This window comes from Bombus vancouverensis, chromosome 2 (assembly GCF_051014615.1).
Source record: "Bombus vancouverensis nearcticus chromosome 2, iyBomVanc1_principal, whole genome shotgun sequence".
Classification (NCBI taxonomy): domain Eukaryota; kingdom Metazoa; phylum Arthropoda; class Insecta; order Hymenoptera; family Apidae; genus Bombus; species Bombus vancouverensis.
This window is the reverse complement of record NC_134912.1, coordinates 2,449,101-2,467,662: the sequence shown is the minus strand read 5'-3', so window position 1 is coordinate 2,467,662 and position 18,562 is coordinate 2,449,101. Positions and strand designations below refer to the sequence as shown.

Below are 18,562 nucleotides of genomic sequence, written 5' to 3'. Positions count from 1 at the left end.
TCCGCTTGTACCACCAGTTACCAACCATCCTTTATATATTAGCTCCTTAAGTTAATTTTGTGGTAACATGACATTTCATTTGCAATTTGCTCAATTAATTAAGTAGCTATAAAATGGGATACCAGAGATTCACTTCATATTTTTCTCGTCGCTGTTTCTTCCACTAATAGTCTTCAATCTTCTGAAATTTAAAGAAATTTATGTTTTTCCGTCTGTAGGCAAAAACATTTCTGTTTCGAGTCAAATAGGTATTATTTGTTGTAGTTGAGTTTGTAAGTTCTTCTTCTGGGAAAAATTTTAGAGAAAATACACAAGTTAGAGAAGAGAAGATCCATCCAAAATTTCTCCAACGAACAACAATGCGTGTATGCTGCAACGATACAAGTTTAAGTCTACGGTTGGTACAGATATATAGCATCACGATAAATTTGGTTATAGCTTTGGTAAGAAATAAAGAATTAATAGTGAAGAACCGTTCTTCGATAATAATTTTGAAAATATAATAGAAATATCAACTGTTTAATCGAACTGCTCTAGATATCAAAAGACTTAAGGACGTTGATGTACGTATGTTGCGAATTCTCGACTAAAGAGCAACCGGTCAGGTCAAACCGATCGGTCGATATCGCGTACCTCGAATGAATTAACGCTCAAGGTGGAGGAAGTTTAATAGATCGAGTGTTAGAGTAATCCAGCACTGTGTGGAACTTGTTGTATAAACGTAACGTGTGATGTGATGCACGGCGGTGGTAAGATCTTGTTAGAAGTGAAGTCTTTCAACCGTACGGTACGATGTCTGATGATCAACTGTCCTCCTACATTGCTGATTCTCTCTACCAGCCGTTGGGTTTCGTCTGTCCATCGTGCCTTTCCGCCTGGGTTTTTTTCCGGTGTTTTTTACCTGACCTCGGAATCATTAGGTTTACAGCTCGGGGAGGACACGCAATTCGGAATTTCCTACAGAAGGGAATGGGCCTGTCCGTGCCATAAACGGACGATGTTTGTTCGACCAATTGCGGGGAGACGTAATCGCGAGGAGAGACGTCAACGGGGGTCGTAAATCCCCGTTACGATTATAACAATCGACACCACGAGTTGATCGATCCCCCGATTTCCGTTGAGATAATAGGGGTGATTGAGGTTGTATAACCCTGTGATTCACAGAGTTATAAATTATATGCTTCCAACACTTAGATTACACTGACGTAGAGAAATAAATAATTAACAACTTGTCGCACGAAGCTAAGATAGATATGTGCGTTAGAGCAGGGCTCTTATAATGGAAATTAGTGTATTAGTGGACGTAGCACTATGAGATATTTAGGAGAGGAAATGTATGCTCGACAATCCCGAGACCAACTCTCGCGTTATGCTTAGACTGCCCCGCTGGGCATTAGCGTATACTTAGTAGTTGACTTTTCCAACGATGTAGAAGAAGTGAAGTTGAGTGACGATGCTGTGTCGGAGGAAAGCTAAGGATGGGTGTGTCTAGCGCACGGGACCATCGGATTTGTTGGTGCCGATGTTAGTTAAGAGAGTGAGGGAAACAGGTTTCGCTGTTAATTGGTTAACCGAAGGGTCTTAACCGCCCTCGAGAGAAAGTGGTTAGTGGGAGGAAGGTTGCAGCGCACGTGAGAAAACTAACTTTCCCTTGTCCCGCCGTGGTAGACAATAGTCTTTAGAAATTCTTCGGACACAGATGTTTGTTTGTTTTGAAGGACCTTAGCAGGCAAGTGACTCGGGTTTATGACGGGTGCTTAAGGATATTGAGGGTACGCCGTACGGAAAAGCGGACATCTGGTGTCCGTCTGGCCAGCGGTGTGTGACCTGGGCCAGGCAGAGAGGCCCGGCGTAACAGACGATCACTCAAAATTCCGAACAGTGTATGTGTTCAGATTACATGTGGTCCATCCGAAGAAATAAAAGAAAGAAGTATTAAAAGTTAAAAGTTGTACTGTTTGGAAGTGTACATGAAAGAGTTTAAGGATGATAGGGTAACGTAAAGAGTAAGTATGTCGGAGATGGAAGGACACCGGACCTTCCCCTGGAACTCCGGGAAATCCGTAAAATCGTAATTAAAGTTTACAGTTGTAATTAAACAATTTGCTAAGCTATAATATTTTGCCAAATGTCCTACTGGACAAATTGTAAAATTTAAATAAATAAATAAATAAAAAAATATTATCTGGAGATATCGGAACTTCCTGATTAGAAGCAAAAGGAGTTCAATTATTTGAGTTGTCACAACGACAATGAAAGAGCAGTGGTAAGATCGTTCGAGTGTGTTATTACAACAGTTTTGTTGCACAACAAAGAAAGTGTTCAAGTTTGTGCGGTTTGGTGTGAAGCCACTTTCTCCATTACGATGATGTCGCGTACAATGGAAAACATAGCGATAAAAATGAATGTCACAGGCTATCACGCGTGATATTTCACTCTATGCAAATCTTGTTTTAATATTACTATCCTCTAATAACATCAAATACGTTATTGTTTGTAATTAAATACAAACATACTATTCTTTGTAATCGCTACAAACAATAATTCTTCTACTTCTCATGTGATATTGAATAATAATACAATATTTAATTCCACTTACCTAACGCTATTAATTCTCTCAGTCTAAACAAAACGTCGTGTGATGAATTTTCTCAGCAAGCATTCTCAGCTTAAATATTACGCGTTCTATAAAATTATTTTTACATTTAATAATGATTTCACTGTATGTTTAGTGGTTTTTTGTAATTCTTTTGTAAAAGCATAATTGAAAGTATTGTATAGATACATATGAGTAGATACACATTACACGTAATGAAGGTTCTAACGCTTGAGAAACAGCACTATGCTTTTAGCTTTTATTATTGATCATTCCTTTTGAGGGGATGCAATGAAAAATTATCTATGAATGAAAGACTTTACTGTTGTGTATGTTTCTTGACGCATAGTTCACAGTCATTAATTTTTCCCTCGTAATTGAATCATTATTAGATTAACTTTTGTTTAATTTCTTTCTAAGCGTTCAATGAAGACGTATGTGATATAGAGCTGTTTATGACTTTCTACGTTTTATTTTAGAAGCATATTATGGTAGCATTACCGACTTCAGTGGCAAAAGTTATGGAAAAATTGAACTTAACAATAACCATATTGATAACTTTTCATGTTATATGCATTTAGTATATTTTCGCATTTTGAAATTTCCTATAAATAAATGAACATCCGCACCTAATTATTAGTGTATTTACTCTCTTAAATTCAACCTTTTCTGACATCTCTTTCATAAAAAAATTCTATATCTTTTGCTGAACTCGTTTCCGATGATCTTATTTACTTAACGCTTATAGTGAACCTGATCAAGTCAAAAGCGCCAATACATACATATGGCAGCTTGTTACAAACGGTCGAAGTGAACGCGATCGCAGCCGGCGACAGAGCATGCAGGCTCCTTTCTCTGCGCGCACGACATGCTAATTCACGAACAACTGTAATTGTCTCTTCTCCCCGATGACGGAAGATGGAAAGCAAGATTGAATCTCCTTGAAGAGAGGTGGAGAGATGCAAGCCATGCTGTTCTCCAGGGCTTATCAGTTGGTGCCGGGCAGCCGTGCAATGCGTTGCCTCGTCTTGTAATTTAATTGTGCTTTCGATATTACGCGTGACACACATCGAACCCTTTACGGAATATATATGCCGGTCCATTGACTTCCGCTGACCAAGCAGCAACTATCGGAAGCCGTAACGCTCTTACATCCAGCCAAAGACTTCAGGTACGAGGCGCTCCAACGCGACCAAAAGTTTCTTCAGAACAAGCCGGTAGCATGTAGACTCTCGCACATGCTAAAATTTTGTCAAACTATCCGTATCGAGAGGTTGTGCGACCACGTGTAATTCGAATTTGTTGATACAGTTTCGAGATCTTTTTATTTGATAGTATTTTACCAACAAATTTTTAGTTTGTGATTTGTCTTTAACCTTTTCATGCTGGATATTGCACATAGGCAACATTGTATTAATAAAGAAGTAATGTTGGTTTTTGATTGTATTAAGAAACCTGTTTCGGATGAATAGAATAGTTTGCGGTAAAATCATGTTAGAAAGATGATGTTCCGCATTTATAAAACACTTGGTTCTCTTCAAAAGCTAAAAGTCAGTTTAAATAGAGCAATTTTAATAGTTAGATATGAAAGACAACAGAATCTGTTTTTCATCAGTTACATTATATGAATTTAAGAAAAGTGCAGATAGGATTAATTGCATTTTTCCTCATTTTCTAATGAATTTAGATAAATAAATCTATTTTAGGTAAATTGGAAGAAATTATTTAACACTTTTTAAATGAAAATAAGTGCCATCGTTTGTAGTCCCCCATTTTCGATCCTACAGGACACTTTTCTATAGATCTTGATATATCCAGGTTTTATAAAATACTGTTTTAGGTATGTATATAAAATATTTCAGAATGTCGATACGCCTAAGTTTTAAAGAATGTTTTTTTAATCCAGTTGTGCTTGACCTTTATTTTCATTATTTTTCGAACTGGTGCCATTTTCCTTTATTTTAAAATCTAAATTGAATGTGTGGCTTAAAATTTTGTACTGTTGTTATTAAAAAATGTAATATTGCAAATATTATTGCAAATGTAATATTGCAGTGTAATATTGCAAAATATACAAAGATTATAAAGTCGATATAAACGATATAAAATAACATTTCTAAATTCAAACATATAAAATTGTCTTCCAATCGTCCTTTTCGAAAGTCCATTTGTAAACATATCTGAGTTAGATATATTAAGAATACTTAATGACCTTCAATTTGTTGCCATATTTCGGTTTTTTCTGAAGTACATATAGTTTTTTCATTTATATTTTTGTACTTTTTATTATTTACGCATATTACTTTACTTGCCGAAAAAATCAAGAGGTTTGAGGAAATCTAAGTTCCTTAACTATCATTGTAATCCAATATCCTTGCTAGTGCTCAATCGTTGTGTAGGTATTTAATTTACATTCCTCCTCTATCGTATCGCAAGTGATAAATGGAGCATTTCTATCTTTAAATCCTAAATCAGTATCTCCATTGTGCTGTAGCAAGTGATAATTCTTTTCGTTGATCGTAAACGACAATATCCTTGTCGATAAATTTTAACTGGAACTTTCAACAGCATATTTGTTTCAAAGGACGAATAATTTCTGTGCTCTTTTAATTTCAGTAATATCGATTGTAATAATTTTTACTATATTTTTGTTTAGATTCTATGGAGCACATTTTTTTTATAACTTTCTAAAGTGTATCTATCGTGATGTGATAGAAAAAAAACTCAGATTGTGTTTCTCCATTTCGAAAAACATTTATTAAAAAAAGATATAAAATTCTTAAATTACTATACGTATGTATGTATTATTATAGCTCTGTACAGCAGAATATAACTTTGTTCAATGTAAATAATCTAGTACAAAATAACAAAACATGAAAATTAGGTGGATATTACAAGTAATAAGTAATAATACTGATACAAAGCACATACTTTGAACATTGAGGCAAATATCTTATGAAATATTTTAACAAATTTCGTCTCATCGTTACTAAGCGCCTATATATAAACATAAAGAAACATATATAATACACTAAATTCAATGTCAAGATACGTATAACACAAATATAAGTAGCTTTTGGAACATTTTGGCAGCGATAATATTAAGTAGCATTTAAGTGCAGTTCCCGTTCATTTAATTCGAACATAGTACATATTGAACTTGTGTTTGATCAGTACATATATATATTTTAATATACATGTATATGTACTTTATGAAATATAAAGAACATAATATAACGAAAGATAACGTTACACGTAATGAAAGTTGAATAGTTTCCTATATTAAAGGTACTTCAGTATATTCATTTCGTAATATATGTATTACATATTCTGAGGACGTATCCACCATTGGAATAGTTGCTCGCAGTTCGACACCATTCTCATAAAGCTATGCTTGCTATCTACCGATCCAATAGTTTTTATTGCTATTCATCGGTACCATTGACTAGATCTATTACGATTGGTCCTTTACTCCTACTTTCCATATCCCCGGGACAAGGCACAAGAAAATGGCTAACAGATTCTTCTACGCTTTGCGTATTGTTATTTATTTCGAATTTTCCCTTATGATGATTAATATTATGCTGTCGTGTCATCTTAGATGATATATTGATATTCTCATTACATGTCATTAAATTTTCCTTTACACTATCAGATCCACATATTGCTGCTATGTTATTATAACTTTGCATTTTCGCAATGTGCTCCTTCATATGAGAAATGTATTTTTCTTTGGTTGAATTTCTACAGTCGAAATCCAATTCAGTTATTATTTTCTTCATTTTTTTGATACACTCATCATTCGTTTCGCAACATTTGGTACTAGATTTCGATTTTTTTCCTGTGTAGTCGATTACTTTCTCTAGCAAGTGCCATCCTTCTCCTTCCAGTCTCTTCATATCTCTAATGGCGACATGTAGTAACATCTCTCGCTCGAACCGAGTTGGTGACTCGTGATTGACATCCGCAGTGCTATGTCCCCGAACGATTCGCAACACTTCTTGCACATCATCATCGGAATTATCTTTCGCGTTGTGAGTAAGAGTTTTCACAATTTGTTGTTGCTCTTGACCTTGCTGTAGTTGCTCCTGATGTTTGACTTGCAATTGCTGTTCTTGTTGCAGTTGCAACTGTTGATCCGGTTGTAATTCCTGTTCTTGCTGCAGTTGCAACTGTTGGTCCGGTTGTAATTGCTGTTCTTTCTGAAGTTTCAACTGCTGCATCCCATCGTTGGAATTATCTTCGGTGGGGAGAGAGGAAATTTCCGTAATTTCTTGTTGCTGTTGATCTTGGTGTGGTTGTTCCTGATGCTCTACTTGTAATCGTTGGTTTTGTCGCAATTGCAGTTGTTGATCTGGTTGTAATTGTTGCTGCTGCTTTTGCCGCAGTTGCTGTTCTTTTGGTTTTATTGATGCCGATTGTATCATAAGTTTAATAGGTGTACTAGGAACACTTGCATTTGGCACGATTATTGGCACGATTACCGGTAGTATTGCCTGTATCACATTAGAGTCATCCTGTAATTTTCTCAGTATATAGTTTTCTGTATTGTTTATAATAAAATCTTTCTGGACCGGATTTGTATTAATATTTGTTGTTTCCTCATTTTCGTCAATGTTTTCTGAATTAATTTGCATGGTATTCCTTGATCGAGTATTTGTATTCTTTGTTGAAGATGTAACACTATCATTTTTTTTGTTGTAGCTCGACATTGAATTTGATGTTATAGCGAACTGCGACATATTACACGTTTCGTCGAATATTAAAGCATCATCTGAATGCGTCGAAGAGAGTTCCTCTGAATTACCATTTTTAACATGATCTTGTTCACGTAAATTGCACTTTTCGGTCACAAATGACAAATTTAATTCAAGAGATGAGTTTGGTGTAACACAAAGAGTGGCGCCACATTTTTCATTTGCGGATATATCGCGTGACTCCTTCAACCTGTGCGAAGAGTTAGTTTCCTCCTGCGTTATAATTTTCTCACGAACCGCCTGTGTACTTGCTACAATGTTGCTAGCCAAATATCGATTCGAGCATTGTACCGTGTGCACAGACGGGTTAAAACATTGGCAAGGACTATTACCGAACAAACGAGGATCGATACGAGAAGCAACACTTTCATACATATTCATGTCTGCAATTAATTCAGTGTCACGATTCGATTCGGTTTGAGTCCACATGTCGACGTTATCTTTCTTTAAGTATTTTCTATTCACTGATATTTTGGCGATGATTTCCTCTCCTATTTTCAAGGTTAAACGTAATTTTTTGTGTTCTTTTGTTGCAAAATTTTTACTAGCCTTGATTACTGAATGGTTTAAAGATTTTGGAAAATTTTTGCAGATTTCGATTTCCTTCTCCGTACATTGTGTTTCTTTCACAGTCATGTTACCAAGTTCTTCATTTGTCTGATGTTTTAACAAATTATGCTTATCTAAGTCAATTTTACACTTAAAACACTTTCCACATAGATTACATGTGTTCCCCAGGATAATAACGGAACAATCACGCAATGTTACACCACTGGGAATATTAATCTTTTTAGCTTTACGATCACTGTTTGACATTCTATACTTGTACTGAAATCTTTTCATTTGAAGACCAATACAACGAAAGAAATCCTCTTTGCTGCTTATTTTGGACACGTCAAAAGTGTGTGATTGAAAACAATTTTTTTCACCATGCCTGAGTGTCCTCAGTGAGTATCTGCCTGGATCTCCAATAGCGTTGTAGTCCCGTTGTATATGTGGCGCCATCTTCTAAAAGTAACGCATTTCTGGACAACATAAAATGATGAGACTGATTATTTTTTACATTGGAAATTAATAACAACATAGTACCGTGATAAATTTTATATAAAAGTAGTATGGTAGTATTTTGACAACTATTATTCGATGTAAAAAATGTATGAATAATAGTCACAAATATTTACCATAGATGTTTAGCCCGTATAGGGTGTCATAAGTTTACATACGTATAAAGTTAATTCATTCAGTTTATAGATGAAAATAACATTTTGAAATGTATTTGATCAAAATGTAATAAATACGCGAGTTGTAACGATAGGAATGGATTTAATGTTAATATATATTTAATACATTATTATTTATTACTAATATAAGTTTATAATATGAATTTAATTTATGAGATACTTTCTCTTTAGTGTTGCCTCCTCATTACGGTTATTTTTTAAAATAAATTGATATAATATACCTGTTTTATAGAAAAATTTGTACAGATGCTCATCAAATTTTGCATAAGGCATTATCGAATGTATACGTAAACAAATGCTGGATTTATCGTGAAAAAGAGGAAACAAAAATGTCCATTATGATTTTTAAAATATTCTTATTATTGATAGAAATACTTCTTCCTACAGATACTTTCTAGAAATACATCAAATGGGGATAAAACTACAAAAATATAAAATACCTTATAAAATATTATAAATTAAAATAGTAAACTTATTTTATTGCTCCCGTTAATTACTTATTTTGTAAAAACAGGAAAAAAGGAATTTACATCTTTTGCAAATTAAATAGTTTATTTTATTTTTAATTAAATAAATGAGTAACATTTATCTTTTATTTTCTACTGTTATACGTATATAATAAATACTTCAAAATATTAAATATTCTGTAAAAATTCAGTACTTACAAGAACAAATATTGGTTAGAATATACAAGTCTTCATACAGATAGAGATTTTTCTCCTTCATCATATCACATTGTTGGGAAAGAATTAAAACCTTCATCCCAAAAAGTATTGAGAAACTCTATGAATTTTACGATATAGGTATACATCGCGTAAAAGAAAAATTGCATGAAATGGCGCAATTCCAATGTTGCCGAATGTAAACACTATCCCCATTGCTATGACTATAAGACTGATATTTCGGCCATAATTACAAAGATAATTGGTTCCGGCTAATTGATAAAAATATAAAAACGCATCTACAAATTTTTCTCCTTCAATTCAATTCAACGCAACACAGAAAACTGAAACTTTGGTAGACCCAACATAGCAGCGTGGCAACGTCACGTAGTCATAGTCAAGTAATCCGATAAGACCCAAGAGGTTCAACCAATAGGAAGCAAGGTTGTATATAACACAACCAATCCCCGTCCTTATTTTATTCTGTGTTGCCTTCACGTATACTATGCTGTAGCTGACTAATGCTGCATATATGTATGTATTCATCTTGCTGTTGCCGGTAACGAAAAAGAATTTTCGACACAGTATTGTTATTGTTTAACCAGAGACAAGACGAATGTATAGTGTATAAGAATAAAAAAAAAGTAAATTCAGAAGAATATTCTTTACATTTACGTATCTTCATTATTATGTGCTTCTTTACTTATGCACCATTCGGAACATAAAATTAGATGTTCATGCCAACTAAAGTTCTATTTATAAAGGAAAGAAATAAAGCTTTTGTTGAGATATATTCAGACTATACGAATTTATTCATGTTATTTTCTGACTTATACCTAAAAATATTTAATGTCTTTAATTATTGAAGAGAATAATTCCCTAAAAGCAAAAGTAAAAGAAAATTTTAATACTGTAAAAATTTATATTTTACATTTGAAAATGTGTTTATAATTGTTATGATATACATATATTTAATATTGTATAAGTTGTAAAACATTATAAATATATTATAAACATATTTTGTTTTTACACATCCATATTCTAATAAATTTATCTCTATTGTATTCTCAAATACTATAAGAAAATATGTATATGGATACATAATACATATTATGTGTATATATATATGTATATATATTTGTATATATATATATGTATATATATTTGTATATATATATGTATATATATATATGTTCAGGCAGATTATACTGTGAGAAATTATCAAGTTGTATCAACTTACATGAAGATAATCATGGACGCACTGTACCAGACTAAACATGCCTTACCAAAAACATATATACGCATAATACACAGGAGTTCATTTAAATTTATTCACAAAATCATAAGTCAAGAATATTAAATCAAACATTATTATGACATTAAATGTAAATATTTGGTTGTATAATAAAGTAATTATCAATTTTTTGTGCGTTTGTTTATTAAGAACAGATAAAACAATAATAAATTATACTACTATAAATAAATAAATTGTACCAAGAAATTTAATTTTAATGAAAAGCCAAAATATCAAATTGCTGATTATTTGTTTTGAAGATTATTATTTTTTTTAATTTTTTATGAGAAAGAAACATGAAATAAAATTAAAATATGTACAGTACTCCCACATATGTGTGTATTACACTCGGTAAAACTCTCTCGTTCGGCATCCGGTCGTCATTCGGTCGTCATTCCCACCATAGGGGGAATTCTCCGCAAGGGGCCCTACTATTCCCTTTGTTTCATATACCGTGAAGTTTGACGACTTATGATGAGTAGTGTAATTTTATCCGAATACGCATGAGATACTGATGAAACTTTTGCGCTTTTAATTTTTTTAAATCAGACTTTCATGTATTGCGAAACTTTTTTGGTTAAAATAAGACCAAACACCATATGGTTTAAATAACTTTTACATAGATATTTAATAGACGAAAGAGTATAAGTTTATGTCATTAAATAAGTAAACATGCTACAAATTATATCGTGATTGATCTTATTTTAATTCGAAAAACTTTACAATTACTTTGGTAAAAGTGTTCTGTTTAACAAAAATTAAAAATAAAAAAGTTTTATCGTTGCATTAGTATTGTCTCACTGGTATATCCCCTTTTATCAAAATGATTTTCGAACCTTTCTCTTTCATTCGTGTCTTTTTTCTACGTACGGTGAAACGGTGGGCCGTATTTATTTTTAGCATCAATTCTTCTTTCGATGAATGCCTTGATTAGATCCTACGTGAGAATTTCTTATAAATGTATTTTCACAAATTTTAGTTTATTATTATGTGTAAATAAAAAAGAGAAAAGTTTATAACTACTAAGGTCCTGTGGCGCAACGGATAACGCGTCTGACTACGGATCAGAAGATTCCAGGTTCGAATCCTGGCAGGATCGAACTACTTTTTTTCTATAAAATTGTGTTATTAATAATAATATATGTGTATCTATAGAACATTTTACGTCTTGATCCATTTATATTTTATAATAATATGTAGAGGTATAACTTATTTATGCTGTTATTTTTGTTTTAACCGTATAAAAATAGAACACAGATAAATACTACCTCTATCTATTGTTCGTGTTATATTGTTGTTATAGAATTTGTTATTTATAAACTATGTATATTTACTACTTATTATTATAGGATCAACTTGGATCTGCGGATGTACTTCTCAATATGGATATTCGTGCTTGTGCAATTCACACGTACGAGTAAGTTTGAAAATATAATTAATATTTAAATATAATTTATGTCACTAATAAAGTTTATAGTTGTAAACCTTTTGTTATGTTAACTACATAAAAGGGACTAACATTTACACTATATATATGATATATATGTATATGGATATGTATATTTTTCATCAACATTCATATTTTGTTTTCTTCGATTGATTTTCAATACACTGAATTACAAAATTGCTGTTCTATAAAAAACAGAAAGAGGAAATGTTACTTGTCACGTCTTTCCCCTATAGTCTTCAGAAACACTATATGTCTCGTTGAAAGCATTTCCTTTATTTGTCTAAAACAGCGATGAGTTGCTTGTGGTTAGAGGTTCATAAAATGAAGCACATACAAAATTCTATTTCATAAGATAATATCTATTACTCGCCTATTATCTTTATATTTAACTTATTATTATGTCGCATGAGCGTTACCGGTCATCTCAAGGTGTGTTTCAGATCTCAATTTTGTCAGCACGTTTGGGTCATTTTGAGCAAAAAGTGCTATACTAACGTGCCTGTCATCAACATGTTGGCAAAGTTTGTCGGTTGAGCTCTGAAACACCCTGTATACATACTTAGGTATGTATGCAAATTGTTGTATTGTATTTTAACAATGCTTATATTGTCGTGAGAATAATACCATCAGGAACGTCTGATCAGAATAATTCAAGTAGAAACTTATTGGGTTGTGTAACAATAGGGCATCATTTCTTCCTAACGATGTCACCTCACACTATCAATATGCGAACATATGTGTACTTCTCTCACACACTTTATTGCGCTTCTGTGTGTTTTAACTATCGCTTTTCGCTTTATCAACTGTTTCTAAAGTAATTGTAATAATAGGTATCAACTTTGTCCGATAAAAATAATCTTGCTCACGTATAATGTATGTAATTACAGAATCAGATCACTTTTAGATCCAATCGTATTTTTCTATTCTTAATAAATTTCGTATGTTTGAGAAAGTATAAAAGAATCGTCTCTTCCGTTTAAAGTATACCAAAATTTTTTCCAAGACATTAACAACCTGTATTGCTCTATCATAAGATAATATTATAATGTTTTTCTTTGTGATCTCCATATATTATTTATCTAAAAATATATTTACTTGAAACGATAGGAAGTTACAAAAAAGTATTATGGGAAGAAAATAGTTATGGTTTTAAAAGGAAGATACAAATAATAAAATATTATTAAATATTTTGCAAGGTTCTAATATTTTGGACATTCGTAGAATATACATCTGGCGAGGAAACAATCTTAAATTCTCCTCGTGGACCATGCGAGGGATACAAACAGGGCGAGGACGATCTTCAAACATTCGACTTCATCAGCAAGTTGAAACTAGATCTTTTGGAGGCACATTACACTGGCGTGACGCGAGTCAGAGGTAGCAATCGTATGCAAATCGCCTACAGATTGGAAAAAGATACAGACATCACTCAACCAACCAAGTAAGTTTTATCAACCTATTTGCCAATGACGTTTAAGCTAACCTTACGAAGCCCGGTCAAATGACCAGTTTCAAAATTTAATTAAAAATTGTACATTCATTGTTATTTTTTTTTTGTTTATCTAATTTTATTTAAATTCTTATATTATCTGATTAATCAATTTCTCAATATTTTTTTCCTTCTTCTATTACTGAGAAAAATTTATCGCCTGACCTGTTTATTGTGACCTGTGTCACTGTACACACGGTCGACAAATTTACATCTTTTTCTAAAGTTCTCTACGTGGGACCTTAAGTCGAGTAAGATCTAATCAGCTACAGTTGCGTACATCTGTAGTAACACGCCTAAACACAACGGAGTCTTAACGAAGGCTCTCAAGATATACTTCTTAAGAATATACTCCCTTCATAATAAGTTCTCTATAGCTAAACGAAATCTAAATGCAGTATCATTTGAGAGCCACAAAGTACAGATCGAAGCCAACGAGGAATCAAATACGTCAAGGAATGAACAAATCTCGTAATATTCAGTACATTGGTATTTTATACGTTTTGTATTTTGTTTTATCCCTGAATATGTCCACACGTTCAATGAGAAAGTTATTAAAAAACATACAAAACAGGTCACTTGACTGGTAGACAAATTTACATCTTTTTCTAAAGTTCTCTACGTGGGACCTTAAGTCGAGTAAGATCTAATCAGCTACAGTTGCGTACATCTGTAGTAACGCCTAAACACAACGGAGTCTTAACGAAGGCTCTCAAGATATACTTCTTAAGAATATACTCCCTTCATAATAAGTTCTCTATAGCTAAACGAAATCTAAATGCAGTATCATTTGAGAGTCATAAAGTACAGATCGAAGCCAACGAGGAATCAAATACGTCAAGGAATGAACAAATCTCGTAATATTCAGTACATTGGTATTTTATACATTTTGTATTTTGTTTTATTCCTGAATATGTCCATGTTCTGTTCAGTTCACGTTCAGTGAGAAAGTTATTGAAAAACATACAAAATATAGGTGAAGAATGTTCAGACGAACGAAGTTCTAAGTCTGAAAATGAGCAACTTCAAAGTAAGGATGATTTGTTCGATTGATTATTTTATTATTATTTAAAAGTTACGTTGTGTATTATTTCCTACAATAAATTGACAATTTTTTTTTTTAAAAAATGTCTGTTTCTTGACAACGTCAAATGACCGGTTACGATAAGAATAGATATATGCGAAGTGCCGGTACGGTTAGTGTTAAAATTTACAAAACTGACCAATTCGATGGTTACGTATACTGACATACAAAGCCCCTTTTTTATATTGTTTGTCAGAGTTATACTCCCAAACGGATTGCCAGAGGAATTCAGCACGGCTTGCACATTTAGGGCCAGAAAACTGCCAAAGTATACTTGGCACATTATCAGAATCGTCGACATGGAAAACGAGCCCCAGTTTTTAATCGCAATGAACCCAAAAATTCAGACTTTGGATTTATCCGTGAGGAACCAGACAGGGGAACTGGAAACGGTGTCGTTTCCGGCCGATCGTGTGAGTAAAATTTTTACAACATTGTTAGAGATAATGTTATTAATTAGTGTCGATTAGCTTGATTTTTACTATTTATTTTCTTTATTCTTTTAGATTTTGATAATGACATTCTATTAGATTTTAATAATGATATTAATTGGTGTTAATTAGGTTCATTTGTGTAAGTAGAAAAGTTTCTTAGATTAGTATTTAAAGTAGAGCGAAATATCGGTCAAACGCAAGCCAAGTGCATTTCCAGTAATCAATTCGATGGCTGTCACATCAAGCCATGTTTAATGCAGTCGCCTCTTAAAAATGTCATCGTGGATCGCGTGATGATCAAAACGGGCCACGAGTGACGAGCATGACCGCGGATATTTCAAACAACGATCTCGCGGCATTCTCATGTAAAAACTCAAGCCTCCTGTCAAATATCAATCGAGAAACTGCGTTGGCGCATGAATCAGATCTTGACGTCGGAAATCGTGTCACGGGCCATTGTATAAGCCTCGTGCGAAATAGTTTAGAGGTTTTTCAGGGAGACCTGACGCAAAAGAACGCGTTCGGGATCCGTATAGTATTAAAAATACTGATGAGAATACCATTCGTCGTGTCATTTATAACGCTTCAAAGAAATGTTAAGCGTCGCGTTCTTAATGAACTGAAGATGTTCTGAATGCAGCAGCAGAAAATTGCATCCTGATTGCTCAAGATTATCTATTTAATAAGAAAAGAATTCTGTTTAAAAACACCTCGTTGAATATCTTGGAAATTAATAGAATTTTCCCGCGGAGAAAAGAATTGAGAGATTCACGAGAAAAATAATTTTTGTCAAATTTTTGACTTTTTACACAATAATGTATGCTATTCGTCAGAAGCGAAATTTACAACATAATGGAATCGATATTATGATAAATTGACTTATCATTGATAGATAATAAATGATAAATTGATAAAAATTAAACGGTTCAACGAAAACGTTTAAAATTAAAATAATTAAAGATAGTTCTTTCTGTCTAATTGATATAATTAAAGATACATTTACAGTTTGTTCGCTATATTTCGTAATATAGTGAGTAAGTTAGAAAAGATTGGAATGCGCCGAATAGAAATTAAAAATACTAAGGTATCCTTTCTGTTACGACCGTTCGCGGAGAGACGCGGTCGCGAGGAAAACGCGTCAGCGAGAGGCGTAAATTCTCGCTACGATTCGGTGAATCGACGCCGCGAAGTAGTCGTTCCCCTGTTTCGGTTAGGATAACAGAGGTGGTTGATTGAATATGACACAGTAGTAAGTTATATTTCACCGTTTATTCCACAACTTATAACGAGGATAGTTACACTGGTGCGTATGTACGAGATGAGTGAGTGACTGATCTGCGGGTGTGTATACCCGCTCGAAGGATGTTGACCGTTCGAAGGATGTAAAATCAGTACTGTCTTGGGAGACGATGATGTGTCGGAGGAAAGCTAAGGATGGGTGTGTCTAGCGCACGGGACCATCGGATTTGTTGGTGCCGATGTTATTTAGGAAAGTGAGGGAATAGGCTTCGTTTCTAATTGGTTAAACGAAGGGTCTTAACCGCCCTCGAGAGAAAGTGGTTAGTGGGAGGACAGTTGCAGCGTACGTGCGAAAAACCAACTTTCCTTAGTTAAGCCGTGGTAGACAATAGTCTTTGGAAATTCTTTCGAACCAGATGTTTGTTTTGTTTGAAGGACCTTTCCTAGGAAATCTATGAGATTTATGGAAGGTCCTTGAAACTATGGAGGATACGCTGCGAGTATCCGAAGACATCTGGTTGCCATATTGCCCGCGGTGTGTGGCCTCGGCTAGGTGGAGTGTTACGTGACGTAACACTTTCGTTTTCTTGAAAAAAAGATAGAAATGGACAAGGGGCATTTTTATTATGAGCCTTTTAATTAGAGAAGGTAGCAAATAAATCTTATTATTATAAGTTTAATATTTACCTAGCAAAAAATTTGGATAAGACGTTTGATTGAAACAGATCTTCGACAAAAATTGGCACAAAATTAATGTTGGAGTCTTCAAGGATAGGCTGGTGGTGTATATAGATTGCGAATACATCGACACACAAGACTTGGATCCACGAGGAACAATCAAAGTGGATGGCGAGATATCGATATCGAAAATATCACACAGCAAAGATGTTACTGTACCGGTAAGTTCGATCGTTCACCTTTGACATTGCGTACATTGTACATAGGAGAGATAAGATCAGCAGTGTCGCTAACAGCAATTATCGTCTATTTTGTCAACATTATTTTATCGATGACCTACTGCGGAATTTTTTATGAAATAATAAAAAATCGTGTATGTAAATCTAGACTTGAATGATTAAAATATTTAAATTAGTCAGAACGATTTGCATAGGGGGATAATTTTTACAAAATATACTACCTTAATGGGTACTGTCTTATTATTAGACTGCAAATATTGATGTGAATTCGTATTATGTAAAAGTAAGTAAAGGAATAAAACTTAGTCAGAGATTTGTTTCATTCGTTAAATAGTATAACCTTACCTTAAATATTTTACATAATTTTTCATATTGTATATACTTCATGTATTTTTTAATTTTCCATAAATGCATAAAAATTTGCAGCTCATTAATTATAATAAGAACATTTTGACAAATATGAATATATGAGATAATTCAGCTTTAATTTTTCGGACAAACAGAAAATTTAGGAAAACGAATAAGAAATATTTTTTAAACAAAAGATGTAAACAACAAAGCTATAACTGATTTCTATGATACGCTGTATTGTATCATATATATGGTAGTATTCTTATATAGCCACATGACCGTATTTCACTAAACATTGTAATGGATGTTCCCGGAACGTCGGAAGAGTCTTTTAGATCTTTTATTCGACTAATTTCGATCAACTGAGCGAGGATCAGAAGGCGTATGATTGTAACGTAAAACACGCGAATTTCACAGAACACTGCGCCGTGACACATTCGCGGGGGATAACTCCCGTTGGTTCATGCGAGAAATGTATCCATCGCATGAGACAATTAAGAAACACTTAATTAATAAACACTATATAATGAACGAGGCTAAGACGTAACTGGGACAAGTTAGATTTAGTACGCACAAAGTTTAGAAGCGCAACGCGTACGGCAAAACATAATGAACGCATTATTAGACCAATTTCGTGTCGGAACGTCAAAAACTAGAAATAAACCGTAAACTGTAAATAACGTAGCATGTTGATAAAGTAATCGATTTTTTAATAATACGCTTTAAAGATTACATAAAAGTTCGTTTTATGAAGTACATTTTTTCCAAGACCACCATTGTAAAATATAAAATGCAAAATGCTTTCCGAATATCGTTAGCGGTACTGATTTCATGATATGAATCAGAATTAATAAATACTATAACAAATGATTTAGTACGATAGCGAAATTTTTATTTGACTTTCAAGTAGAATGTTCTAGAAGAATAATATATTATTTCCTACAGAGCGTCTTTTTGCGAGGAGATTTCCAAACTGCTTTCTAACGAGCCATCTTAAAGTATAGAGTGCAAGATGTTTTTTCAAATATCACCTCAATTCCATGAATAA

At 33.3% G+C, this 18,562-nt stretch overlaps 2 protein-coding genes and 1 non-coding gene across 8 annotated transcripts in view; 2 read left to right on the top strand and 1 right to left on the bottom strand.

Moving 5' to 3' along the window:
* Positions 1 to 3,601: 3,601 nt before the first annotated feature.
* Positions 3,602 to 18,562, top strand: part of LOC117163912 (uncharacterized) — a 30,431-nt gene continuing 15,470 nt past the window's right edge. For 3 of the 4 annotated variants that reach the window (XM_033346628.2, XM_033346627.2, XM_033346625.2), the window contains exons 1-5: positions 3,602 to 3,767; positions 11,900 to 11,967; positions 13,222 to 13,441; positions 14,770 to 14,986; positions 16,972 to 17,145. In XM_033346628.2, the coding sequence (XP_033202519.2) occupies positions 11,919 to 11,967; positions 13,222 to 13,441; positions 14,770 to 14,986; positions 16,972 to 17,145 (660 nt within the window). In that variant the 5' untranslated portion in view covers positions 3,602 to 3,767; positions 11,900 to 11,918. Of the gene's footprint in view, positions 3,768 to 11,899; positions 11,968 to 12,477; positions 12,564 to 13,221; positions 13,442 to 14,769; positions 14,987 to 16,971; positions 17,146 to 18,562 lie in introns of those variants that run through there. The other variant, XM_076627816.1, reaches the window with a different exon arrangement.
* LOC117163913 (uncharacterized) lies at positions 5,714 to 17,600 on the bottom strand. Of its 3 annotated transcripts, none has more exons than XM_076627817.1 (2): positions 17,509 to 17,600; positions 5,714 to 8,378 (listed from the first exon to the last, which is right to left on the bottom strand). In XM_076627817.1, exon 2 carries the CDS (start codon positions 8,356 to 8,358, stop codon positions 6,022 to 6,024), a length of 2,337 nt encoding a protein of 778 aa, XP_076483932.1. In that variant the 5' UTR covers positions 8,359 to 8,378; positions 17,509 to 17,600; the 3' UTR covers positions 5,714 to 6,021. The 3 variants fall into 3 exon arrangements, with proteins under 3 accessions (XP_076483932.1, XP_076483933.1, XP_033202520.2); XM_076627818.1 differs by lacking the exon at positions 17,509 to 17,600 and adding an exon at positions 9,260 to 10,093 and having other exon boundaries at positions 5,714 to 8,358; XM_033346629.2 differs by lacking the exon at positions 17,509 to 17,600 and adding an exon at positions 9,260 to 10,092.
* Positions 11,577 to 11,649, top strand: TRNAR-ACG (transfer RNA arginine (anticodon ACG)). The gene has a single exon. It is a non-coding gene; the product is annotated as a tRNA-Arg (tRNA).

Bases quoted from the DNA above. Each gene is read 5' to 3' on its own strand.
- LOC117163913 (XM_076627817.1), bottom strand. From the start codon at position 8,358: ATGGCGCCACATATACAACGGGACTACAACGCTATTGGAGATCCAGGC.